We start from the raw sequence: 25,565 nt of genomic DNA on the forward strand, positions 1-25,565 counted from the left end.
TCACTACGTGAGAAAGTAATATATGAATCTCATGCTCCTCCTTATGCGGGGCATAGAGGGATTCAATCTAGCTTAAAGGGGATTGAAACATATTTCTATTGGCCTCCATGAAAGCAAACATACAAGAGTATGTTTCTAAATGTGTGGTATGCCAAAAGACAAATTTTGATAGAGGGAAGCAACCTGGATTGCTTCAACCTTTGCCAATCCCAAATTCACCATGGGAGAGCATATCCATGCAATTTTATCTTTGGATTGCCTAAGTCTATCCATGGTAATACAGGAATATGGACGATAGTGGACAGGTTTAGTAAACAAGCTCATTTTATACCTGTCAAAAAGACTATCAAAGCCCCTCAAATGGCAACCCTTTTCATTTCACAAATCTTCAAGTACCATGGCTTGCCAGTGTCCATAGCGTCGGATAGAGATCCTAGAATGACCAGTAATTTTTGGAAGGGCCTCTTTGAGAATTTAGGGACAAGGCTAAATTTCTCTTCGGCCTATCACCCGCAAACGGATGGCCAAAGTGAAATAGCTAACCTAACAATTCTCGATCTACTAAAAGCCTATGTAACGGAAGTAAATCAAAGATCCCAATGGGAGAAGTACTTACCTTAGTGGAGTATGCCTACAATAATACTGTACATACTTCCACGGGAAAATCACTTTTTGAGGTAATTGAAAGAAGATCAAAAAGTCCGCTGCTACTTAAGGTGCACGGGAAGATCTTCACTGCAGATGAGTATAGCCGAGACCTACAAGAATCTTTCCAAAAGATTAAGGATGCTATCTCTATCTCACCGCAAAGGCAAAAGGCTGCTGATGACAAGCACAGAAGAACCCAAACCTTTAAAGAAAATGATTGGGTCTTATTAAAATTTCCCAAGGCTCGATTAAGGCACACGACAGGCAAGAATCCTATGGGACACCAAAAGTACTACGCTAAGTTAGCAAAAAGGTACTATGGTCCCTTCCAGATTCTTAGGCCAATCAATGAGATGGCCTATCAACTCAAGTTGCCTAGTCATTGGCTCATACACAATGCTTTACATGTGAGCCTATTAAAGCCTTACAAAGGAGAGCCACCTCAAAAACCTACTATTGAAGACCCACCGGAGATCGAGGACCAAGAAGAGGTGCTGCACCCCGAGTCCATTCTCCGACACGAAGTCAAGGTAGTAAGAGGCGGTAAGACTATCCGAAAATATCTTATTAAATTTAAGAATTATCCTTTTGAAGATGCTAGATGGATGCAAGGCATACAATTAAAGGATAACCTAAACCTTGTCAATGCTTACCATGCTTCCCTAGAGTAAGCAAATGTACAAATGTTAAAAATGAACAAAGTTTGTGTCTCATAAGACTCTCTTTTTCTTTATTGTGCACAAAAATGAAGTAGTATGCATGCTTAGATCAAGTTTGCGGAGATGACGTCTCCCAAACACCAAGTAGAGCTTGTCAATCTACTATGGAAGATTGATAGGACTAATGTGCAGACATGCTTGCAGTAGCTTAGGCTCTCAAGCGCCAAATGGACTAGTCATCCATTCTGGAACGATGTCGTAGGGTAACGTAGGGATCCTCTACCCGCTAGGAAAAAGGACTAATGAATATGCTTTATCTCCTCTACCCCATAGTCGAGGACGACTATGATTTCAAGAGAGAGGTAATGTCATAATAATCAATATCTAATTCTCCTAAATGATTTTCTCATGTTAAATTGATCATTTAATATGGGGAAGTGCCAGGGGAGAAAAAGCTAGAATATTGGTTAAGTTAGCAGACCGGCCACAATAGGGATCCAAAGGTGGGAAAATAGGGATCCAAAAGGGGGGCCATCTGCAAAAGAGCAATGTGCACCAATGGGCTTAAAAGACCCTAAGGTTCAGCCCATTAAGACTTCCAAAATGCTAAGGTTCCAAAATTCAAAGGTTTTGTCCAAAGGTCAAAAGCCTAGGGAAATTGGATGCTTTGTGTGTGTCCCAAAAGTCTTCAACCGTCCCTACATAGAAGGGGGCGAGCCCTAGAAGCAGGACATGAGAGAGAAACTCACACACACACACACACACACACACACACACACACAAGCTCCCTTTACACAAAGGGAATGAGGGACACATGTCAGCTCCCTAGCCCACATGCCCACAAGGTGTACTCAATTCTATATGGATGGCCTTGGAGGTGGACCAATGAGAATTAAGTTAGAGTAAATCTAGTTTAATTAATTTAAAAACACATAATAAAAGAACCAATACGAATTAAGCTCTCTAGAAGACTATTGGACAGTCTCCCAAGGGGTCCAATGAGCATTCAGTAGCCCAATGGCTTGCCTGATTCCTATTGGCCAGGAGGCAAAGGGGTCCAATGAGAGTTTAGTTGAATTAAGTGATTACCTAAAGCTCTCACAAAAGGGGAAAGGGGGACACATGTCAGAAGACTATCACTTATGCTGCTTAATTTCCATTGGCTAGGCCTGGGGAGGTCCAACGAGGTGTGAGGATGAGCAAATAGCAAGAGGGGTCGACCAAGAGAGAGAGGGGGACTTAACTTTGCAAGGCATTATCACACACACACTCACACAATCTCACTTGTGAAGCAATGACGACTCTCTCTCCTTCTCAAGCTTTAATGGAAAGCTTACCACCTACTCCAAGCTTGTGAGAAGGGAGGCCTACACCAACAACCCTTGGCTTTGTGATGCAAATCCAACCAAGAGCCAAGATTCAATGCATGCTCATCTCCTATACCATGCTAATTACTAAGCTAAGTATGCTAATATGAGTGATTATGTGAGGAGATGTACATCTTTCTCGTAAGAATACTCCTTCTTCCTCTCAATCTACTCTCATACCCCACTAGCTCTCACCATCTTCGAAGGTGTGTGAGGTCTTGGGACTGAGACCGCGAGAAATTGATGTCATGTTTGATAAGTGTTTTGCTTAGTGCATGAAGTTTCCATCTTCATTGCACTAGCTAGTATTGAAGGAACACAAAGAATTGTATTGTAAAATGTCTCTCTTGATGGAAGAAACCATAATACAAAGCCTTTTGGAGGGGGGACCGCCGGCTCTATGCAAATCCGGTCCTCAAATGTTGTCAATTGCTTAATTTCTCTCTTTTGAAGTATTGTTCATGCTATCTAACTAGGTGTTATACTTTTTGTTGCTCTCTCCACCCAAGCACTCTTGTTATTCTCATTAGGAAGCTATTCTAATGAAATGCTCACTATGTTCATGCTATTTTCCGCTACACACAAGTTACTAGACCATTTAAATGATACAATTTCCTCTCACAAGGAAAAATACGGGAGCGAACACAGGTCGAAAGCAGAGCTGTAGATGATACCGCTAGGAGACCCCACATGGGTCCAGCCTCGACACCTTTGGCCACTCGCCAATACAAAACTCCTCATGATAGCACATTGACGAGCCCTACCACTATGACACGCCGCTGGCCGATATTGCTTGCCTCAGGACCTTTGCAAACACTAAGATGTGCAACACTAAGATGCTACAATTGTTATTAGTTAATCGTCAGCTATCCATCCTCAGCCAATGTGAAAACCCTAGGCCTACTAGCGTGCGAGTTGTGACATGGCACGCTGCCACGTGCGCGTGGCAAGAGAGCTAGTGCACAATTGACCGCATTGCGGGATGGCGGGCGGGCAGCCATGAAGCTGGGGGAGGAGGGGGAAGAAGCCGAAGCAGAAGAGGAGCAGCACGAAGACGAAGGGGAAATCAACTGCACCTTTAAAGCCAACGCAACCCGCGCTCGCTAAGGCTACCTTCCTGGCCTTCATCGCTGCGCTTCATCGTCGCATTGCTCGTCATGGATCCCCCCTCACATGCGCCCCCCGCCCCCGATCCTGTCGTCGCTACGGCTTCTTCCGAAGTCCCAACGCATCCTGAGAATGCCGAGCTTTTGAGCCGTGATCCAACTCGTTTGAGCTCAGGTACGGCCATGGCTTCCCCCGATCCTTTGTCTTCTTGTACAAATGGCGCACCCCCACTGTCTGTGCAGGAGCTTCCCGTTTCTAAACAGCTACCAGATGTTCTATCTACCTCATCCTCTAAGGCATCTGCAGAGAGAGCACAGAAGGCGTCTCCCAGCAAAAAGACACACTCATCAGCAGGAGAGAATAGGGCATCTTTGCAAAAATCTATTCAACCCAGTAGACCCTCTACACAAAGTAGAAATGTCCAGTGGGTTCGGGTTACGCCTCAAAGCCAGAAGGCTGGTAATTCAAGCACACATGAGACTGGGGATTCGGGAAAGCAAGGATCCAGTGGGTCTTTATCCACAGCAGTACCTCAAAACCAACCTCCATCATCTACAGAGTTGTTGGAACTAGCTGCTGCCGCTCCCACGGTGATGTCTCAAAAGCAAGCCACAGAAGTTATTAAAGTAGTAGATGAGTGTGGGAGCGTTGAGTCATCCAGCAAGACTTCCCATGACCAAACAGTGGTGCAGTCCGCTTCTAATGAAAATATAGCGCAAGAAGTTGTCGTAGATAACAGAGTACCCGATCCAGTTATTCAAGGTGCTGAAGAATTGAAGTTATCTGGCTTTCTTTTTCAAGCAGCAGAGGAGCATGACAATTCTTCTTGTGATGTTTGTCAAGCCATGGAAGAAGAGTTGATGCCTCCAGCAACAAACCCTGAAGATGAACAGATATTGGAGCCACAGCAGCGATCTCTTAGTAGAACTTCATCGTTGAGTGCGAAAGCAAGAGAGTTTGTACCCAAGAATGTGACTATGCCAACTGCTGCTCCAACGTTGCCTCCACAGCCTCCACAAATGCATGGCCCATTGATGCCACCTTTAATGATTCCATTAAACACAGCGCCAGGTATACTGTCAATGTTCCCACCATCCTCCCCATTACCATCCCCTCAGCTTGGAGGCTTCCCTATACCCATGGCTGGTCCACCACCGCCACCTATTCCAGCATCTTTAATGGGTCCCATGCCTATTCTTGGCCCCCCACACCCTGGGCTTTTGAATGTTGGACCTCCTCCCCCCCCGGTAATACCACCATCTCCATATCTGATTCATTCGCCTTCTTCAAGTGTGCCCTCACATCTTCCATCTGCCACTTTAGTTGATTCCTTGATTGACCCTCTTGCAAATCAATCAGTCAGACCCAGTGGAGAGGTCGCACAAGATCAGCAGCAATCTCAGGACCCTGACCTTTCAGCCGCTCAACCAGGAACTACCAAGCCTGTGTTGACTGAGGAGCTAAGGGCAAAGATTGTAAAGCAGGTGAAAAGTTCTATCCATCAAACTTTTGTAAGCAACTTTTTGACTTATTCTTGTATCAACCTGTAAAGCTTCTCTAAGAAAGCAATCTAGCTTTTTTTTGGGTGGAGAGGAGAGGTAGAGAATAGACATGGCCATTGCTGGTAAAATTTTAGCAACTCTTATGATTGTCTCTGTGATAAATGGTCTGAGACTGTGAGGGAGGTAGTTTACCTATGAAAAGTTGTTACCTTTTTGGGTCTAATAACCATAGTTGACAGAGGATGTGGGCTTGCAGTTTGTAAATGCTGAGATCTGTAAGTGAAATCTCTTATTAGCCTTTTTTCTTCCTTGTAGGTTGAGTTCTATTTTTCAGATACCAACCTGCCTACCGATCACCATCTGATGAAATTTGTAAAGAAGGATTCAGAAGGGTTTGGTATGGCTTTTAAATTGAACTTTTTTCTTGTTATCTTCAAGGTAGGATGGTAGACATTTTTTATGCATGGTTTTTTAAGAAAAGAATCGTGCTTATTGTTACTCCCGTATTGTTAAATCTTTCCAAAGAACGTTTTGATCGTTTTTAATGCTTCCTCTCTATCTACTATGGAGAATTTAAAGTGTTTTTCAAACGTTTTCTTTTTCAAAAGCATTGCATAAATTTTAAATCAGGTCAATCACGTCCGCCTTTCGCAAACTATATCTTAGGGATCTTTGTAGCTTGAGTGTATACTAATGTCAATATTGAAAATGTACACCTCTCAAAAAATGTGTCGCAAGTCTTTCATGGTTTTCTTGAGGCTCAAATGTTAAGTAGAATGTCATCGTTTCACAAGTTGTAAGTGATATTTAAGTGAAGTTTGGTCTATGTGCATGCAAATAGACATCCAGACTTTTATTGGCTCATTGTTTTAACTAAAAAACTCAACGCTGCGCTAGTGTGTAAGTCCCATGTTCACTTATAACTTTTTTTTTGTGTTTTTAAAGTTTGGAATTGCCTTGGTTGTCTTGCAGATTGTGTTTATGCTTGTGGACATTTTAAGGGTTGATAGTGCCTGATGTGTATGGTTCGCGCTCATTTGAACTCATAACAATAAGCTCATAGTCTGAATTTTTTTGTAGTTCCTATCGCGATTTTGGCAAATTTTCGGAAAGTGAGGAATCTAGTAAAGAATTATGCTCTTGTTGCTTCTGCCTTGCGTAGCTCAAAGCAGCTGGTATGTTTGGAAAAGGGATACAGCTAGTTAAAGTTTGCAATATATGTCCTCACGTGTAATTGGGCTTAATCAACTTGTCAGGTTGTCAGCACAGACGGTAAGAAGGTTCGTAGACTGCACCCTCTTCCTCCGGTTGACCTGGAAGAGATTCAGGTGCTATTTTCAGCTAGGCAGTTTGTCTGCAAGTTGTATGGCCCTAACTCTTCATGGAAAGATTTTTCTAATTGGAGTCTTTTGTTTGTATGTCTGAACAGTCACGGACAGTTGTGGCAGAAAATCTCCCTGACGATCACTCAATTGAGTCCATGGAGCAGCTTTTCAGCAGTGTTGGCAAGTAAGTTGTTCGTTTGCTGCATGAACACTTTTTCCACTACCTTTTGTTCGCCAATTTTACTCAAAATTGGTATTTTCTGATGTTAAATGTCCGTTAGTGTCAAGATGATTCGTGTGTGTGAGCCAGAGGCAAGTAATGGCACTAATCAAGCAGCCAAGTTTTCAAAGGCTGACATGGTTGTCAGCAACAAGGTAGTTTTAAGAGATTTTTGGCCAGGATGTGTGTTGTACTGGAAGGGTTTGATAAGGCAGTGGATGACACATTTTCTTTTTAACTTACAGCTTCATGCCCTTGTTGAATATGAAACTGTAGAGCAAGCTGAACGAGCTGTAAGTTTGTAGTTTCTTGAAGTTTTTAACATCGATCTGAGCTTCGTAATGATGACAGTAAGAGAGGCCTGGCATAATCCTGTGACCTTGTATGCTAAGTGCGTATCAACAGTCAAGGTGCTGAAAAGTGAACCAAATTGCTGTCTTAGGTTGCGGAGCTTACTGATCAAGGTAACTGGCGACGTGGTCTTCATGTACGGTTACTGCTGAGGAGAACGGTATATATCTAAAAGAAAGCTTTGTATATGTAGTACTACATGCTAGATAATTTAACTCATGAACGTTTCAAAATTTGATTTGGTTAAGAACAAGCACAACGCTTCTAAATCTCACAAAGTCAATGAGGGAGCTGATGGTAGTGGTCCTGAAGATGATGCTGCTACTTCAGCAAGTGACAATGTTGTGGATAGAGGTGGTGAGGAGGGAAATATCCAAGATAGATCTGAGGAGCTTCCAGTGAGTGCCAACTTTTTGAATACATATTATCAGTAAAAAAGCTCGGTCACATTCTTGTACTTTTAAGTTAATTTTGTTTCCATGCCTGCTGTATTATTTTTGAAACAAGCAATTAGTCCAGATCTATGTTATAATAAGCTCACTTGAGTGTTGTAGTATGTAGTTAATTCTCTATAGTGCTTGACCGCTTAGGAGTAGGTGCTAAATCAGGGGGCATAGCTATTCTCTACAGGAATCAACAACTCAGGAGTAGTATGTAGTCAATTCTCTATAGTGCTTGACTGCTTAAAAGTAGGTGCAAAATCAGTGGATGTAGTGGTTCTTTAAAGAACATGACCATTTTCACATAGCAATCGGGTGGGTAGTCATATCATGGTCTCCTATTCAAGTGCCTTATGAGACGGAGCCAAAGCAAGTCTCTTGTGAATAATGAGAGAGATGCGTGCTTGTTCTATCTGGTCATGCATTCCTAACTCGGTGTTGCAGGATGCTTTGCTCTCTTGTCTCGGACGGTGCAAGATGTTTGGTCGCTCACTAGCTCTACGGATCTGGCGACTCATTGTCACGTGCACATGGTTCTATGTGCCACGTGGACATGCATCATCGATTTCTAGAGCCAATTTTCCAGTTCTGGAACCCTCTTGCATAAATGAATTGTACACATTTTGACAGATGTTATTACACTACGGTGGGCATCATGCATGATGTGCATATAGTTTTAGGTTAAAGGAATCTAATAAGCCATTCCCGCGCCAATGGGATTTCCGGATCAACAGATGTGCGACAGTTTCACCCAAAACTTAGCCCTGGTCAAAAACTTATAAATTAAATCATTTAATGATTTATTTTGTTGGTTTGGTGAACAATTTGCCCTATCTCAACCTAAAGGAGTTTATAACCAGTAGATTGGGCCTATAAAGGTGCACCATTAGCTAGCGTTTTCAACAGTTGGAGCTAGTGCGAAAACCTGCCAGCGTTTTTGGACCATAGCAGCCCTAGCGTTTTTGGACCAGATCAGCCCCAACGTTTTTGGTCCAGATCAGCCAGCATTTGTGGATTTCAGCCCTAGCGTTAGCTTCTCCAGCAGATCAGCCTCAGCGTTTTCAGATTTCAGCCCTTTCCATCACCAGAAAAAGGCTTGGATCTGTGTTCGTAGTTTTCCCATTGTAGTCTTGTACTTCGGCGGGCCCATTGAGCCTCGCCTTGGCCATTCCCTCACCGGCATCGAGTGCTCCCATTGCTGTCCATCATCTTCATCATCGAGATCTGCATTTTTAGCCCCGTTTTAGGCGATAGATCTGTTGCTTTTTGCGTGCCAGATCTGCGTTTTTGCAATCAGATTTCAACCCTTCATTCCTCTCACATCTGGAGTGCAATTCAACCCAAGATCTACCCTTTGGTGGACATGTGCAATCCCACATTGAGAAGGATACAAAGGTGCATCAAATCAGCCCCGGAGGTGCTTCATCTTGAAGAGTTACCGAGGTGACATTCCTTATTTGAGTCAGTAGAGTTTGCACTTTAGGTATTGCATTTGTGTACATTTCCTTTACGCAATCAAAAGAAAATACCACATCAACAACGGCTTGGGGGGGTGCTTGAGAGGGTTGGTTGGGACCCCATTGGGTGTCATTCTCCTCCTCTCTCTCTCTCTCTCTCTCTCTCTCTCTACACATCTCTACTGCTCTTTCATTTTCTCTCTGCAAGGAAAGGTAAAAGGAATCATCATTCAAGCTAAAAGGAATCTCTAATGCAAGGAAAGAAAGAAAGGATTTATGGAAGTGTAAAACCTAGATCTTCACCATTTCAATTTCGCTACACTTGACATTGATATTAGAGCTTTGAAGATTTTGCATTAATCCGCTTATCTTTGGATTTTTTTTTTTCTCCAGTGTTTGAGAGTGTGTTGTAGCATTGCTCCCAAGGACGCTTCTCTCACTCAGGGAACTGCAAGACCTGTCATTGCGCGTAGGATCGTGCGCCATGAGCGTAAGAAACGCAAACATTGTCTACCGGGGGTTACAGTTGTGCGCTCACGAGAGTAGTTGACTTGGTGTACACACTCGACCATCTTGACAGAAAGAAGTTCTAGCATAGACATTTGCAGTTATAACTTCTTCGATAGGACAAAGCGCATCATTGAAGACATGCATTGGAAATGTGAAGCATGGCATCTAAGGTACGGGACTGGACGTTTTATACAGGGCGTTTAATACGCGTACTAGATGTATTTTTCGAGAATCAAAATAAAATACGTCGACTTTAAAAAAATAAATAAATTTACAAGGATTAGATTATATGGGTCCGCACAAAGGTATATAATTTATTGAAGTCAAATGTTGCACATAATTAAATGGTAAATTGACATCATTAGACCCTAAACTCTAAGGCAAGCCAACTTTTATTAATGTCCCCAGTTTTTTAACAAAGCAACGTACTGAACGTTTTAAAACGTCCCGTTCTGTACTCTAATTAAAATACGCGTTTTTTAGGTGCAATGATGTGAAGATGTCGATGGCGAGTATCAGGATTTGTTAGCGGCCTATGACGACAAAGGAAGGCGCCATCCAATCTATTAGCTTTGGAGTCTTGGCATTGTTTGCACAACGATCTCTCCCGTCTGCTTGGAGAGTTCCATCATTCCAGAAGAGGCATTGCATCGTCATCAATCTGTACACATCTTTGGCAACACATCGGATCCACACCATCTACGTCTTCCTAGCACTTGGTAGCCATCAATCCGGAGCCAAAGGGTTTCAATTCGAGGTAGCCACCATGGAAGTTGGCGGGTATCGTGAGCCTACATCCGCAACCACATCCGTTGCAGAGAGGAGGATTGACAATCTAGTCGAAGCCCCAAGAGGAGTCTCTATCTTTGAGGAGTTACGTGGTGGTTTCATGAGGCATTATATAGAGGACTTGCCATGGTTCGTGGCATTCCAAAGGACATGTCCATCTTCATCTCCCATTCGGCGCTGCTCTCGCCAATCTTCCTACCTAGGGGCAATATAGGCATCGGCGTTTGCATATCCAGCCACTCACTCTAGGATCCATCGAGTTTGTAGTTTGGTTCACACCATCGAGTTGAGGCAACAAAGGTTATTGTTTGCCGGTAACGAACAAGGGCATTGTGATCCAAGAGGAAGTCCATTGATTGCGACTTTGGACATTTCCACATCACCTAGGGGAGTGTAACAAACTTGGACACCGCAAGTCAAGATTCTACCATGACGCAGGCGAGGTCCTGCTCTAGGCGAGCCAAAAATGCCCTCTTCTTCCGCCGCACTAGGCGTCGGAACTTGGAAGTCAATCTGTGACTGCCTATGAGTGATGTCCCCCAAAAGCACCTCCCTTTGAAGTCTAGCTCTAGTGTCCCAGCATTCCTCATCATACCAACTGTTCTGGGGCATGCTCCCCGAACGGCGTCTCTGCTCAGGCTGGGTATGTGGGTATGCCTCTGCTGCTGCATCATGTAGTGTCTGTGTCAGTATAGTAGTAAGCTCCTCCAGAGGTCGCCTTGGCTCCTCTGTGCACAGGCGTCTGTAGATCCCATCTATGTATACAGAGTTCGTCTTCCACGTGAAGGTGTAGCGAGTAGGGGTTGCTGCTCGTAGCCTGTGTGCTACACTAAACTGAGAAGAAACGGTCTATGCCAAACAGCCAAAAACACGCATGTGCTCAATAGAAGGCTTTCTATCATGCCATGCTTCATATGGAGTAATAGACAGCAAATCTTTCGTCTGGACAGGCTCGTCTCTACAACATCTAGCTCTCTCAGCATCTCCTCTGAAGTATTATAAAACACTGTCTGGTGATGGGCAGTCCTAGCATTGAAGTCCCCTAGAATGATAATGTCACCATCTCTAGAGAACTCCCATGTGTCATCATCCAAAATAGAAAAGGGGGACTGTCCTCTGGGTGATGCATAGACAGACGTACTCGGGGGAAAGTAGCAAATAGCAATGTAGAGATATCTGCCTGTCTCTGCTTTCAATCTCACCCACATGTACCTAGCGTGCTCATCCTTGCGGGCTATATGTATCAATGGCTGCAAATCCTCTCTAAATAACACTGCCATTCCCCCCGAGCCCCGTCCTCTATGCTCTGAGCGTGTCTCCTGTCTGTAAGCTGTCTCCCATCTGTATCCATTGATGTGAGGCATGGATTGCCCAGGGGCCTGGTGTGTCTCAGAGTAAAAGATGATGTCTCTTCTAGAAGCTATCCTCAAAAGCACCCACATCAAGACGCATGGATCCATTACAGTTCCAGGCCGCCACGTTGAGTGTGGTCCCATAAGTCTCGCACTGTCATGTGGAGCGTCGCTCCAGTATTACTACTCTTCCATCTCGGTAAAAGGCAATCTTGCCTTTTTCCCTTGCCGCTCTAATCTCCGGCTTTATTTTTTGCATATGAGCGATCTGCGAGAGGGTAAGATCATCCCCGAGAAAAATGCCCGTCTTCAAGAAGGACTTCTTCGCTTCCATGGAGGGAAAACGGAGAGAGAGAGAGAGAGAGAGAGAGAGAGAGAGAGAGAGAGAGAGAGAGAGAGAGAGAGAGAGAGAGAGAGAGAGAGAGAGAGACGGCCTGACGTAGTTTCGTGCTAAGAGATACTTGCCCCAAAGATTGGCGACCCTTTCGGTATTTCTTTTATATTAATCTTTGAGCAAAGTACAACCGCTCGCGTGTGCTCGTGCTTAGACTCTGCGTCCAGATGCTTTGTAGAGTGTGCCCTGTGGGTTCATTATAAAGGTTACAAAGGGATGCCAAAAGCAGAGCCCCAAAAGCAGTAAATCAAAAGCAATGGGCTCCCAAAAGCATCTTCGGTACAATGTGCCAGCAAAAGCAGTCAGCACTGTTTTTGGAAATCCGTACAATGAGCCAGCGTAAAACGCGGAGAATCCGTACAATGCCATGTTAACTAGTCAGCACTTTTTTCGGCAGTTCGTCCAATCAGCATGAATTACGGGATTCCGTATAGCTGCCACGTCACCGTGAATTGTGGGCGTCCGTACTGTGTGTCTGGGCACTGCCACGTCATCAATTTGTGACATACCTCCCTCGTGAAAGAATTGTAATCGCCCTCGATTACGTCTGCAAAATAGACAGAGGCCATAAACTGTCTTTGTAGACACTGGCTGTTAGTACCGACGTACTAGACTCGACATATCTAGCACTTATACAAAGGACATCACAGGATATCACAGGACATCACATGACAAATCATAGAAAAATTCATTCCAAATTTCAGACCATGATTGTTAGCAACGTATTTAGTAATCGCATCTATATCCATTACTGACCTCACTGATGCCCAATTAACTAATCCTTATTGCGATCATGTCTATAGAGATTTATGAGACTGAAATGCTGCAGTCATTTCGTCTTTCAGTTCGTGCACTCAAACAAGTCAAGTGAGAGAGTACAAATCAATCATATTCATTTTCGGGAATTCCGTTTATTTATACAACAGAATATTGGTCAGCACATTAGTATCTCGGAAACCCAAAGGGGACATCAGTGACCTTATTCAAAATCGAGGTAATCTTTTGACAAAGAAGCGGAGTGACTCCCCTCTTGTGCAAACCCGCTGCACGAGATTCACCCTTACTGAGTTTGGGGTTCTATCGGAGTAGACTATGCTAATAAACCGAATGCTTCAAGGTAAAGGTCTAAAATCTGAGGAGTATCTGCTAGGTCCTCCTCCTCCATCCAATGCCGGATAGTTCTTGAATTTAACCAAGAACCGCCGAATCACTTTACCTTTCATCTTTCTTTCCTTGTGTGCCAAAATCTATTCAGGAACGAGTATCTCCTCGCTTTCTTCTACTTCGGGTTGCTCATTAGGCTCCCCATCAACTGTCACATCACTTTATAAGGTTTCAGAGACTCACATGGAATGCATTGTGAATCTTCCAAGTATCGAGCAGCTTGAGTTGAAAGGAGACATCATTTATCTTTTCTTTTATCTGGAAAGGGCCATAATACCTCATGCTAAGCTTTGGGAAAAGCCGCTCCTTTCCCTTACGTTTCCTTAGGCGTGCCTCCTCAAAACGTAAGAGCACCCAATGTCTTCCTTTAATTTCAAATCTCGTCGATGTCGATCTACTGCCTTCTTATGTCGTTCTTGAGATTTCGCTAAAGCCTCCCGGTCCTTGGCAAAAGCAGTGTCCAAGTCCCTCGTGTATTGGTCGGCTTCAAAAATCTTGTCTTTAGTGTTAAGAAAGGGTGGAACCTTCGGAGCACCTTCAATTATCTCAAATGGCGCCTTCCTCGTTGAAGAGTGAACCGTGTTGTTGTAGGCAAATTCCACCAAAGGCAAATTTTTTCCCCATTGAGTCTTTTGATTAGAGATGTAAGACTTCAATAAATCCAGAACAACTGAATTTACAATCTCAGATTGCCCATCTGTCTGCGGGTGGAATGATGATTAGAACTGCAACCGTGTGTCAATGTTCTCCCAAATAGCCCTCCAAAACAAACTCGTGAATTTGGGGGTCTCTGTCGGAGACTATTGTCATCCGCTTTTCAAATCAATCGTGCTGAAACAAGAGGATCCATGAAGCCGGTCAAGAATATCATTGATCCTTGAAATCGGAAATCTGTTCTTGATAGTGATTTTATTGAGAGCTCTATAATCAATGCACATTCTTTAAGATCCGTCTTTCTTTAATACCAACAAAACCGGAGAATAAGACCCTTTTCAAGGTGGTCTTTCACTTGGTTCATGATTTCTTCATTCTGGGCTCGGCTAACACGATAAGGTGGTGGTTCGATGGTGTGCTTCTAGGAATCAGATCAATAGTATGATGCTCAGGACGAGATGGATACTCGCCTGGCAGGCCTTCAAAGAAATAATCAGCATGTGTGTGGAGAAAATCTTGGCGTTCTTTGTCTAGCTCAGACATGTTCGTTCAATGTTCATCATTCAACTCTTTCAAATAGATCGAGTAAACAAAAAGACTGGATTTCATTAATTTTGAAATGGCCGAAGCCGATACAATAGGGACGGAATCGCTCTTCAATTTGACATCTAGTGCAATTTTTCTGCCCTTTTTATTTGTCAAAGTTGCTTTCTTGGCCCAATAGTCGACCACTGCGTTGTTCTTATGGTACCAAGGGACTCCTAAGAGGACGTCACACCCTTCCAAAGGCATGATGTAAAAGTCCTCGTGCCCTAAATACCCCTGACAATGCAAACTTTGCAATGCAAACAAAGTTTGCTAATGACAGGCGTAATGGCTACATCCCATCCGGGTGTTGCTAGAACTGCCTCTCTGGTGGCCCCATCCTGTCGGGCGTAATATCGAGCCGTGCCTCCAATTCAAGTGAAATGAAGTTGACCTTGGCTCCTCCATTGAAAAAGATAAGGGCATCCTAATCTTCCACTTTGCCCCCAAGCTCTGCGAAGTTCTGCACTTCCATCTATCTGGCTTGGGCCGGTTTCCATGCAATCTGGTACCAGTCATGCTTTCATCTTGCCTTTTCTGCCACATTCCTTTGCTGCTCTAGAACTCTCTTGCGTGTCTTTAGTCTGTCCTTGTTGTGCCTTTTTGGGGCACTTTGCGGAGATGTGCCCTTGTTCCCCGCAACCAAAACACTTTCCCTCTTTGAGATAGTTAGCCCTTTCTCTAAGAGTCAGTTGGGGTCGTGTATCCTTCTTTTTCTTTTCTTGGGGACTCGTCTTCTTTCTATTTTCATTGTTCGAAGTCTGTCAGGTCCTTTGAGTCAAGATTTCATCAGTCGGGTAGGTCAAATTTTTCGAATGTATCGAGAAAACCCCATTTCGCATGACCCATTAATTTTTGAATAGAGTTAGACTTTTGTTCAAGGCAGTAATCTCGGATCTTTGTAGTGAGTCCGCAACGAAGCCGCGCAATCTGTTCTTTAAAGGTTACCTCTTCTTAAACGAAGAGGTAGGTAGAAAAGAGTCCTAGAACCTCTCGTAATATGAAGAATCCTCCTTGTCATTTGAAGATGGTCCCAAGCGGTTCTTACATCCGGTTGGTACTCCCGGGTCAGCCAAGAAGAAATAAAGAGCGGTTTGAATTTCAACCACTTGGTCGGGGCTTCTTTCCTCGGAAGAAGAGTGGACCACCATGTTCGAGCATTTCCTTTTAGAAAAGATGCAGCCTTCCTGATCTTGGAGTGCTCTAAGTAATGCCCTCCAAAGAAGGCTATGTTAAACTGTTGGATGAATGCCAAAGCCCTCGGAGCATCTCGGAATCCAGAAGAGGATTCAAATTTTATCAACTGTCCACCCTCTTTAGATTACTTTGTCTTCTTGCTCTTGTCTTCGAGGAAGTTGTATTATTGGCTTTGTATTATGTGGTCGTCGGAGTTCGAACTGTTAGAGGATGAGTTCGAGTTCTATTTGGAACTTGTTTGCTGTCCTGTTTGGAATTTGTTTGAAATGGATGGTATCCTTTTTAAACCTGTCTTGGTGCCGATTTGAAATGTTTGACTCTAGTTTTAATACTGGTTTCATTGATTGGTGATTTTACTCCGGGTGGAGTAGTGAGAAATGCTGTTTTGGTATTGTTTGAATCTCGGAACGACGCAGACGGGATGTCTGGGAAGTGTTTTGTTGTATGTTTGAAAACCTTGGAACGACGCAAACAGGATGTTTGGGGAGCGTTTTGTTGTATGCTAGAAAACCTCCGAATGACGTAGACGGGATGTCTGGGGAGCGTTTGGTTGTATGCTTGAACCTCCAAGAGACGCTGACGGTGGTCTGGGGAGCGTTTGGTTGTACAATCCTTTGAGCTCATGGCCCGGACCTTCTTAGGCTATTTGCAGGGGGAGTGACGAGGTAGTAGTTGAGTAGCTTCAACGGCAGACCGTTTGTTTCGGGGGAGTGCTCAACGGCGGTGTTTGTTGTGTCTGTAACATGCATATGTGAGCATTTGTGTTGCATTGTGATGTGCCAACCACTGATTATTCCTAATTGGATGAGATTGCATGGGTATGTAATTTTAGTGCATCAAGACACCTGTAGAAGATCAGTGCGGTCTTGTGTGATGGCTAATTTTACTATGCCAGAATATCAAGAGTTCCGATCTGGACGAAAGGAGAAGTCAACTCATTGATCAAAAGAGATGAAAGGAGAAGCCAACTCCTTAACAAAAAGAGCAAACTGATTGTCCCTCGAAAATTTTTGAGCTAACTTGAGTTGTTTTGCAGATATGCTTTAATCGCGGACAATTACTCTCTTTCAAGAAGGGGGGATGTCCCAAAGTGCTGACGTGTCAAACCACTAAAGAACAGGGCAACTGTATGGATCTCTGCAATATGTGCGGATCTGATGACGTTGCAATTGTACAAAAAACTCGGATTTTGCATTGACTTGATGACATGGCATACTGTACGGATTTTCGCGTTTTGCGTTGACTGATGATGTGGCAGTTGTACGGATTTCTTGATTTACGTTGGCAGCTTTTGGGCATCGCTTTTGGACCAGATGCTTTTGAGTTGGCTTTTCATGTAAAACTGCTTTTGGGGCCTAGGGCCTTTAAATATGAGGCCATGGGCTCATTCTCTGGCATGCTTCTTGGAGAAGGTGTAGAGTCTGGAGTACCGGCTTGTATTGAGTTGATGCAATATAAAGAAATACCGAAAGGGGCGCCAAGGTTTGGGGCCAATACTCTCTGGGGTGGAATTCCGCCACTTCGTGTCGCGTGCAAGGTTGGATCAACACGCATGTCCAGAACCAATCCGTATCGTACGGATGTTATGTATGAATCCGTACCATACGGAACGATCTGTACGGTGCTGTTTTTTTCTTATATAAAAAATTCCCGGCTTTATCGTGGCAGAGGGTTTAGTAAGACCTAGGCGATTAGTTTTTGGGTTATACTTTTAAGGCGTTTGAGCAGTAACCAGTAACCAGTCATTGCACAGAAATTGCAGAGAAACAGTGTGCAGGTAAATTCTCTCTCTCTCTCTCTCTTTCTCTCACTCGTTTCTGTCTTATTGTTTGCGACAGATTCATCATGCCTAGGCCATGCAACCCCTACTGGAAGGAGCATACCAATGTCATCCGCATTATCAACACTCCATGCCAAGCGGGTTCCGGCACTCGACGATGGCAATGCAAGTACTGCAATTTTCAACTCACGAGTACAATTTCTCGTGTCGTCAAGCATCTTATAGGCACGACCAACAATTGTGGAGGGTGCAAAAAGGTTCCACAGGATATTAGGGGCAAGCTGATTGTAGATAATTTTTCGGAAGTACCAACACCAAAAGAAAATACATGTGAACAACACACACAGGATGCTCTTCATGATGCTCTTATTGGGAATTTTGGTGGTTCATCTTTCGAGGTTCAAGAGGAGCAGCCCATTGTTGGTTTTAGTAGAAAGAGGGCTCGAGTTGCGCAAGAGGAGGAAGATGGAGGTGATATGGATGCACGTAGGCAAAGCTCCTTGCCTTCGCGTGTGAACTCTCTTTCTTGGGTGAAGGAGCGTCAAAAGGTGGCTGAGATGGAGATTGCTCGCACTCTCACTCTCATTGAGTGCAACATCTCCTTCAATGTTTTGAGGATTGAGCAATGGAAGAGGATGGTCCGGGCTATAGCTGATGTTGGCCACACAGATTCATGGTCAGTGGCCAACATTAGATTCATGGTCAGGGGTGGAGTATAAGAAGATGCGCACTACAATGCTTGATGAGCAGAAGGCTTTGATAGATAAGGCTTTGGTCCCGGTCAAGGCCGTTTGGCAGCAGTTTGGGTGCACCATCATATCAGATGGCTGGAATGATGAGCCTTTTGTTATGGCTTGGGCCTTGTAGGCTATCACCTATGGTACTTTGTCTTTTTGATGTTTTCAGCATTGGTTTGTTCACTGTTCATTGTTATTTCAGATCTCATTTGACTCTTGAGCTTTGATGTTCTTGTTCAATTATCAATGTCGTCTTAACTTTTAAGTCTCTTGCAATAGTTACACTGTATGTGGTTGTCTTGTAAAACATGTCTTTGAATGTTTATAAGTTGTTGGCTTCTTTCTTGTTTTATATTGGAAATGTTCTAGAAAATTTAGTATTTTGCGGGTTTTTTACAAGAGTTCGTATTTTTACGTACATAAATTTTTTTCATGTACAGAACAACGTACAGTACGTACATATACGCCACGTACAGTACGTTTGGTACCACGTTGGTCGCGTGTCGTCTCTCTCTTTCTCTCTCTCAATTCTATTGTTATTGAAGTGCTAAAAGTCTGTTCAGTTTGTTCTTTTCCATTGGCACGTGGTGCCCGTCTTGTGACATCTGGTGCGGATCTAGATGCAATTGCTAAATATGTTGCCAGGAATCACGCTCCTAGACTCTGTGTGATATGATCTGAATGTTATGTGATGTGACTGTCGTCTTTGTACTAGTGCTGGATTTGTGTCATCTAGTGCGTTGGTACTTAGAGTCAGTGTCTACTGAATTGGTTTATGGCTTATGTCTGATTTTGCAGGCGTAATTGAGGGCGATTACAATTCTTTCAAGAGGGGGTATGTCACAAAATGATGACGTGGCATGACCGTCGGTGTGGCAACATGACAGTACGGACGTTGACGTGGCAATAGCAATACGGAATCCCGAATTCTGCGTTGGTTGATGACATGGCAGACTGTACGGATTTCGGGAAATTGCATCTTTTGGTAGCTTTTGGCACTTTTTGCTTTTGAGTTAGAAGCTTTTGGGGTTCTGCTTTTAGGCATCCCTTCTCAGAATAAATAAGCCCAAGAGGCCTCACTCTTTAGGGCATCTGGACGTAGAGTTTGAGAGCAGAGGACCCCTCGGGTATTGTACTTTGCTCAAGCATTAATATAATAAAGAAATACCGAAAGGGGTGCTAGCTTTTGGGGCCAATACCTTTGGGCACGGAACTACATTGGACCGTACCGACTCAATTTTAAAAGTTGTGAAGTATTTTAAGGAATTCTCTCGTGTGTCGTGCCAAATTTCTCGATTTGAGGTGCCCAAGATTCTGACAGTAATATCAGATTATTAGTCGTGTGCTTTTCTCAAAGCATACCGGTCCTATCAAGGAGTAGACAGGGCTCTTGGGCACAATTTTGGAAATTGCTATTGAAGAATCTTTGTATCCCGACCCCAAACTTATTAGCCACTCCCACCCTTACTTCATTGCGCATCGGGCACGCTCCGTCTTCATTGCTCTGTCTTACAAGGCATAAGCCATAAAGAATCTAGGGATATGTACAGAATTGGCTGTGGAAGTCGATGAAGCATGTCCACGTGGCACCTAGAGCCATCATGCCATGTGCACGTGGCATCCCCTACTGCTTAAGGTGAGGTACTAATAACGAACTTTATGCTCCCCCGGGTGACGAAATGTCCAAAAGACACGTACGCTGATGATCTACTTGCAAACACTTGACTGCCTCTTGGATCAATGATTCCCTTGTTGATTACCGGCTAGCCTTTGCTGCAACTCGGATGGTGTGAACTAAAATGTAAACCGGATGGATGCTCGTAGAGCGAATGGCTGGATATGTCAACGCTGATGCCCACGAAGGCTACCAGGCAACCTATGCTGCCCTTATGCGGGAAGATTGGTGAGAGCAACGTCGATTGGGAGATAAAGATGGATATGTCCTTTGGAATGCCGATGAACCATGGCAAGTCCTTTGTATGCTGTCTCATGAAACCGCCAAATAACTCCTCCAAGGTAGAGGCTCCCCAAGGCTTTGACTAAATTACCGTATGATGATGAAAGCTCTACATGAATCCTCGTCTCTGCAACGGATGTGGCTGTGAATGTAGGCTCACGATTCTTGCGACCTCCCGCGGTGGTTTCCTTGGATTGGAACCCTTTGGATTTGGATTGATTGCTACCGATTTTGAAGAAGATGCAGATGGTGTGGATCCGATGTGTTGCCAAAGATATGTACAGGTCAATGACGATGCAATGTCTCTTCTGGAATGATGGAACCCTCCAAGCAGATGGGAGAGATGGTTGTTCAAACAATGCCAAGACTCCAAAGCTATTAGGTTGATATGGATGGTGCCTTCCTTTGTCGTCATAGGCCGCTAGCAAATCGTGATACTTGCAATCAACATTTTCATGTTTCCAATCCTTGTCTTTGATGATGCAATCTGTCATGTCGAAGGAGTTATCATTGCAAATATCCATGCTAGCATTTCTTTATGTTGAGCTGGTCGAGCGTGCACACCAAGTCAACTATCCTCTCACAGGCGCACCACAATTGTGATCCCGGGTATACAGTGTTTGCATTTCCTACACCGCACGGTCCTAGGCGCAATGGCAGGTCCTGCAGTTCCCTGAGTGAGTGAAACCGGCCTGTAGGGCGGTAGGCGTTGGCTTTCACCCGAAATTCTTTACTTTAAACACACACACAGAGCTCTTTGCAAAGAGAACTTGCGACGGGAGTTAACACTTAAACACACACACGGCTCGGAAGCTAGAATGCTCCGAGCAGACGTCGACAACCTGTAGGCGCCAAAATTGGCGCCCCTTTCGGTATTTCTTTATTCTTTAGGAGGGTAAATTACAAGGTAAGGTCCTGGGAATCCTTCACGTGTATCCACCTAGATACCATTTGATTTGGCCAAATTTCGGCAGCATAACAGCCCCAAAACTTGCGCGAAACCAATTCCCCTGCTGGAACTCGCTTGCATTGTCGTATACCCTCTGATTCCTGTCCAAAAACAGTAAATTCAGCACGCTGTATTTACTGGTTTTTGCCCTGTTTTCAGCCCCAAACAGTCCCCTAACTGTCCTCTGCCAGTGGGGCACGATTCCCAATGGTCCTGGCGTCCGTATGGCTGAAAAACAGTGAAATTACAGAGCATACACAGCGCTGATTTTGCACCTGTACGGTGAGGTTATGATCCTCACTAGTGCCTGCTTTGGAGCAGCAGTTAGCTACCCCTGTTCCTGCTCAAGGAGGCTCTTGCCTCAGCACAAAAGCATGAACCCACACAACTGTACATCAGTCAAATGAGTAGCCCTCTTGTGGGGCATCACATAACTGCACGTAGGGGAGAGAGAGAGCAGTGTGTAGTGTGCAGGGAATCACTCCTAGCACCACACTGTACATGAGAGGGAAAGAAAGCACTCCATAGCTCTTAACCTGTGACAGGTTGCAAATGAGGCTCATCCCAGCTTAAAAATTCAGCGCCCATTTTTCTGGAAGAGGCAAGTCCCTGAAAATGTGACACTTGGCGCATTTACAAGCATTTTCCCGTTTCGGGTTCGTTGCTTAAAAATATCCCAACCGACGCGTCAGTTGACTTCGCGGCAGAGTTGTAAAGTGTTCCCCTAGTCATACCGGAGGTAATGACGCGAACACATTTCACGGCCCAAAATAGCAGTTCCCTAAATTTTAGGAGATGCTTCCGTTGGGCTCCCACTGGTCTTCTGACCATCTATCCTCATTGGGACCGCATCCAAAAATGCAATGTGGCCCAACTGTCGGATACTTTTTGTTGGAAGTCCCACCTTGACTTTACGCCTTAATTGAGTTCACTTCCTAGCATCCACCAACTTGCTAAGTGCGACGGGGGGACCTATATGATCTTGCTCTGAGCCTAGACATCCTCTTACCATACGAATTCCAGTGCCGACCACTTCCCGTCTGCGGGTGAATCTACTGTTCACATTGGCCATAAAATGTCCGACCGTTTGCTACTTCAAAAAGAGGGTCTCAAAACAAATAAAATAAACCCCATTGGAAAGAAACCAACAACCAAGGTTAGCAGTTGCCACATCTCTGTGACATGGTTAATAACTGCCACGTCCTCGTGACAGTGAGAGAAGCATCCTTGGGCGAAACGCTATATCACACACTCAAACACTCTAGAGAATTTTTTTATACAAGATTAGCAGATTAGTGCAAAATCACAAACCTCTGATACCAATGTCAGGTGCAACGGAATCGAAATGGTGAAGATCTAGGTTTTACACTTCCACAAATCTTTTACTTCTTTATATTGCATTAGTGATTGCTTTAGCTCCTATTACTTTCCCTGAAGAGAAGGAATGAGAGAGAGAGAGAGAGAGAGAGAGAGAGAGAGAGAGAGAGAGAGAGAGAGAGAGAGAGAGAGAGAGACCCAATGGACCCTCTCAAGGGTCCCCCACACCGTGGCTAATGTGGTATTTGCTTTAGATTGCGTAAATGGAATGTACACACATGCAATACCTCAAGTGCAGACTCTACTGACGCGAATGGGGAATGTCGCCGCGGTAACTCCTCCAGACGAGGCAGCTCCAGGGCTTATTTGATGCACCTTTGGATCCTTTTCGATGTGGGATTGCGGTAGCCGCCAAGGGGTAGATCTGAGGCTGAATTGCGCTCTTGATGTGGGAGGAATGAAGGGCTGGAAACGCAGACCTGGATGATGGGCAGTAATGGGAGCACTCGATGCCGCAAGCGAATGGCGGAGGAGAAGCCTCATCATACCAACTGTTCTTAGGCATCGTCTGAGCACGAGGTCTTTGTGAAGGGTGGATATGTGGGAAGGCCTGTGCTGTTGCATCATGTACCGTGTCTGTCAGAACTCGTGTGAGCTCATGAAGAGGGCACCCTGGATCCTCCACGCAGAGGTGCATGTATGTATATCTCATCTCCCGAGTCCCTCGTAAATGTATAGCGAGCGGGCCGGGTTCCTGCGATGGTGCAGCTATACTGCAAGAGAAACTTAGCGAAAGAGGCTCATGCACAAGAGGATTAGTAGCGATGTGTGCAGATGTATTGCTTTATTGATTAGAGGAAACACTTATAGTACAGAGATCTTGTAAAGTGACTCAAAGAAGTTGGTTTTTGGTTCATAGAGTGGAGTTGCCAAGCCTTTTTTTTGGCATGAAAATGCGGTTGTATGGAGGTCCTATTCATGGGGTTGTATGCAGGTCCTCTCTGGCAAAAATTGCTTATCCGCAAAACAAGCTAGAGTCCGAGGTTGTGCCCGAGGTTGATGATAGTAGTCAAAATTTAAATATAGTGTAGTCAGTAAAGTAACTTTCTGTCTGAGTCATAGTTTTGACAAGCAGCTAAATAATAGAGGGAGAGAAGAGAGAGTTGGCAGAAACTTCTAGGTTCAGGTGAGCCTTCAAGAGATTTTTAGGTGGCATTGCCCGGCTTTCTAGGTGTTCAACCTATAAGAATATCAGAGAATGGAGCTCTTGAGCAAGATAGTTGAGAGGGGCAGTCATTGTTACTGTCATTGCTGTTCTTGAAAGGTAGGACCACCAGAGGCGTTGGATGTCGGGTGATTTGGTTTTTGTTATAATTCAATGGAAGTCTTCAGTTTTGCTCATTTTCTTAACCATTTCGTTTGTTCCTTCGTGCAGGGAGGTGATAACGCTCAGCTTGATGGATCTTCAAAGAAGGGACGAGGCAGAGGACGAGTTCGAGGCAGGGGACGTGGGCAATATCATCCGAATGGTGGTCGCAGCCATCCAGTGGGTACCCCTCCACAGGCCAATATGCTTTCTAATTTTGAGGTTAAGCCACCTTTAGGACCGCGGATGCCGGATGGAACTCGAGGTTTTACTCTAGGCCGTGGTAAAGTGATGCCCACCAACTCAGTGTAACCTGGCTTTGGATCCCCTTCTAATAAAGTGCCAAAGAAGTTTTGCCTTTACAGGGGAGTGTAGTTTTTTTGACTTCAACGATGAGCTCACTGCTTGTTTTGTGGTAGTGAATCGGTGGCGGGCAATTCACTTTCTTGTAAGCTTGTACATCTTAGGCATATTCTGAATTAGATGGAGTCGTCATCTTGATGATGGATAGCAAGCTCTCAGACATCGATCTTATTGGTAGCAGGGTTTGATCTCGATTGATTTTGGCAAGAAACCGTTTTAGCGCGGACTTCATATTAAAGTATGTTGCTCGCATCGCAGCAACACACAGTTTTCACTCTTTTTTACTGTAATTTGCACCAATGCGTTTCCACTTTTAAGATTTAATGCAATTCTTTTACCTTCTTGGTTGCTCAATTTTGGAGTGCTGAGTTAGATCTTCAGGTTTTCTGTAAGATTTTGAAAAAGAATTCAAACTGGCATGAGCTCTGGCTTACCACCCTGGGTATGCCCATGTTTTTGGTTGTATTCTGATGAAATTAATGTGTTTGGTGGGATCTTGTGGCGTGGCTGCCTCCATATCCGGAGTAGCCTCGTGCGGAGGTACGAGGATCCTCATGTATTAGAGAAGATCCACACGCTACCAAGGGCAAACCTGTACTGAGCTCAACAGCTTTTGTCCACATCCATCTACTACTATCAAATCAATTTGTACATCTTTTGGCAAGATCGTGACGAGTAAATTTTATGGAAAATCCTTGGCTGGGGTTTTTAACAAGGACATGGGAGATTATTTTTTTATAGGATGTCTTAAGTATCTCTCAGACTCGGATTTTGTGGGCATTTAAATTCTGAGTATAGTGCAATAAACAATGGCAGGATGAGGCGCTGTCCCTTCATTAAACAAGTTTCTTATATGTCAAGAATCAATTGCATACTCTTGTTGCTTTCAAGTCAACTCTGGTTGATAGGCATCCTTCTGGTTGGAATCGTAGATTTTAGTAAGCTTGAATAAAAGGGAGTTACTTGCCTGCTATCACATGAAGCAGCAGGTGTGTAACTTTCACTTGTTGCGTGTGTTTGTCGCATGTACATTGTTTTAAGCATGCTGGTAGTTACAAGTTTGCTCTTGAAGATGTCGGAAGTTTGACAACTTAATTGAGCTTAGTCAGCAAAGATGGGGATTCTTGTTTATCTTTAGGGTTGACTAAGCGATCATACTCTTACTGCTATGGTCTTAAGACTTTTGGGAGTCTGGACTACATATGTGGACGTTCAGTTATGAGAGGTTGCTTTATTTGGTTGGTATATCATAAAAGGAAAGGTTTTCCCCCGGTTTTTCTGATACGAAAAGTTGCTAGGAAACATCTGGTTTGTAATCTATGAAAGGTTTTGTTTTATGATCTGCGTGTCTTCCTTCACGATGTCCATTCGGTCT

General features: G+C 44.2%; 1 protein-coding gene across 1 annotated transcript; it reads left to right on the forward strand.

Annotated features, from left to right (window-relative positions):
* Positions 1-3,696: 3,696 nt before the first annotated feature.
* On the forward strand, positions 3,697-24,544 carry LOC147435298 (uncharacterized). Its single transcript, XM_086488378.1, has 10 exons — positions 3,697-5,265; positions 5,599-5,680; positions 6,364-6,458; positions 6,540-6,611; positions 6,713-6,792; positions 6,890-6,983; positions 7,074-7,121; positions 7,271-7,339; positions 7,428-7,577; positions 23,897-24,544. Exons 1-10 carry the CDS (start codon positions 3,832-3,834, stop codon positions 24,137-24,139), a joined length of 2,367 nt encoding a protein of 788 aa, XP_086344504.1. The 5' UTR covers positions 3,697-3,831; the 3' UTR covers positions 24,140-24,544.
* The last annotated feature ends 1,021 nt before the right edge of the window (positions 24,545-25,565 follow it).

This window comes from Adiantum capillus-veneris, chromosome 18 (genome assembly GCF_014529385.1).
Source record: "Adiantum capillus-veneris isolate H3 chromosome 18, ASM1452938v2, whole genome shotgun sequence".
Lineage (NCBI taxonomy): Eukaryota > Viridiplantae > Streptophyta > Polypodiopsida > Polypodiales > Pteridaceae > Adiantum > Adiantum capillus-veneris.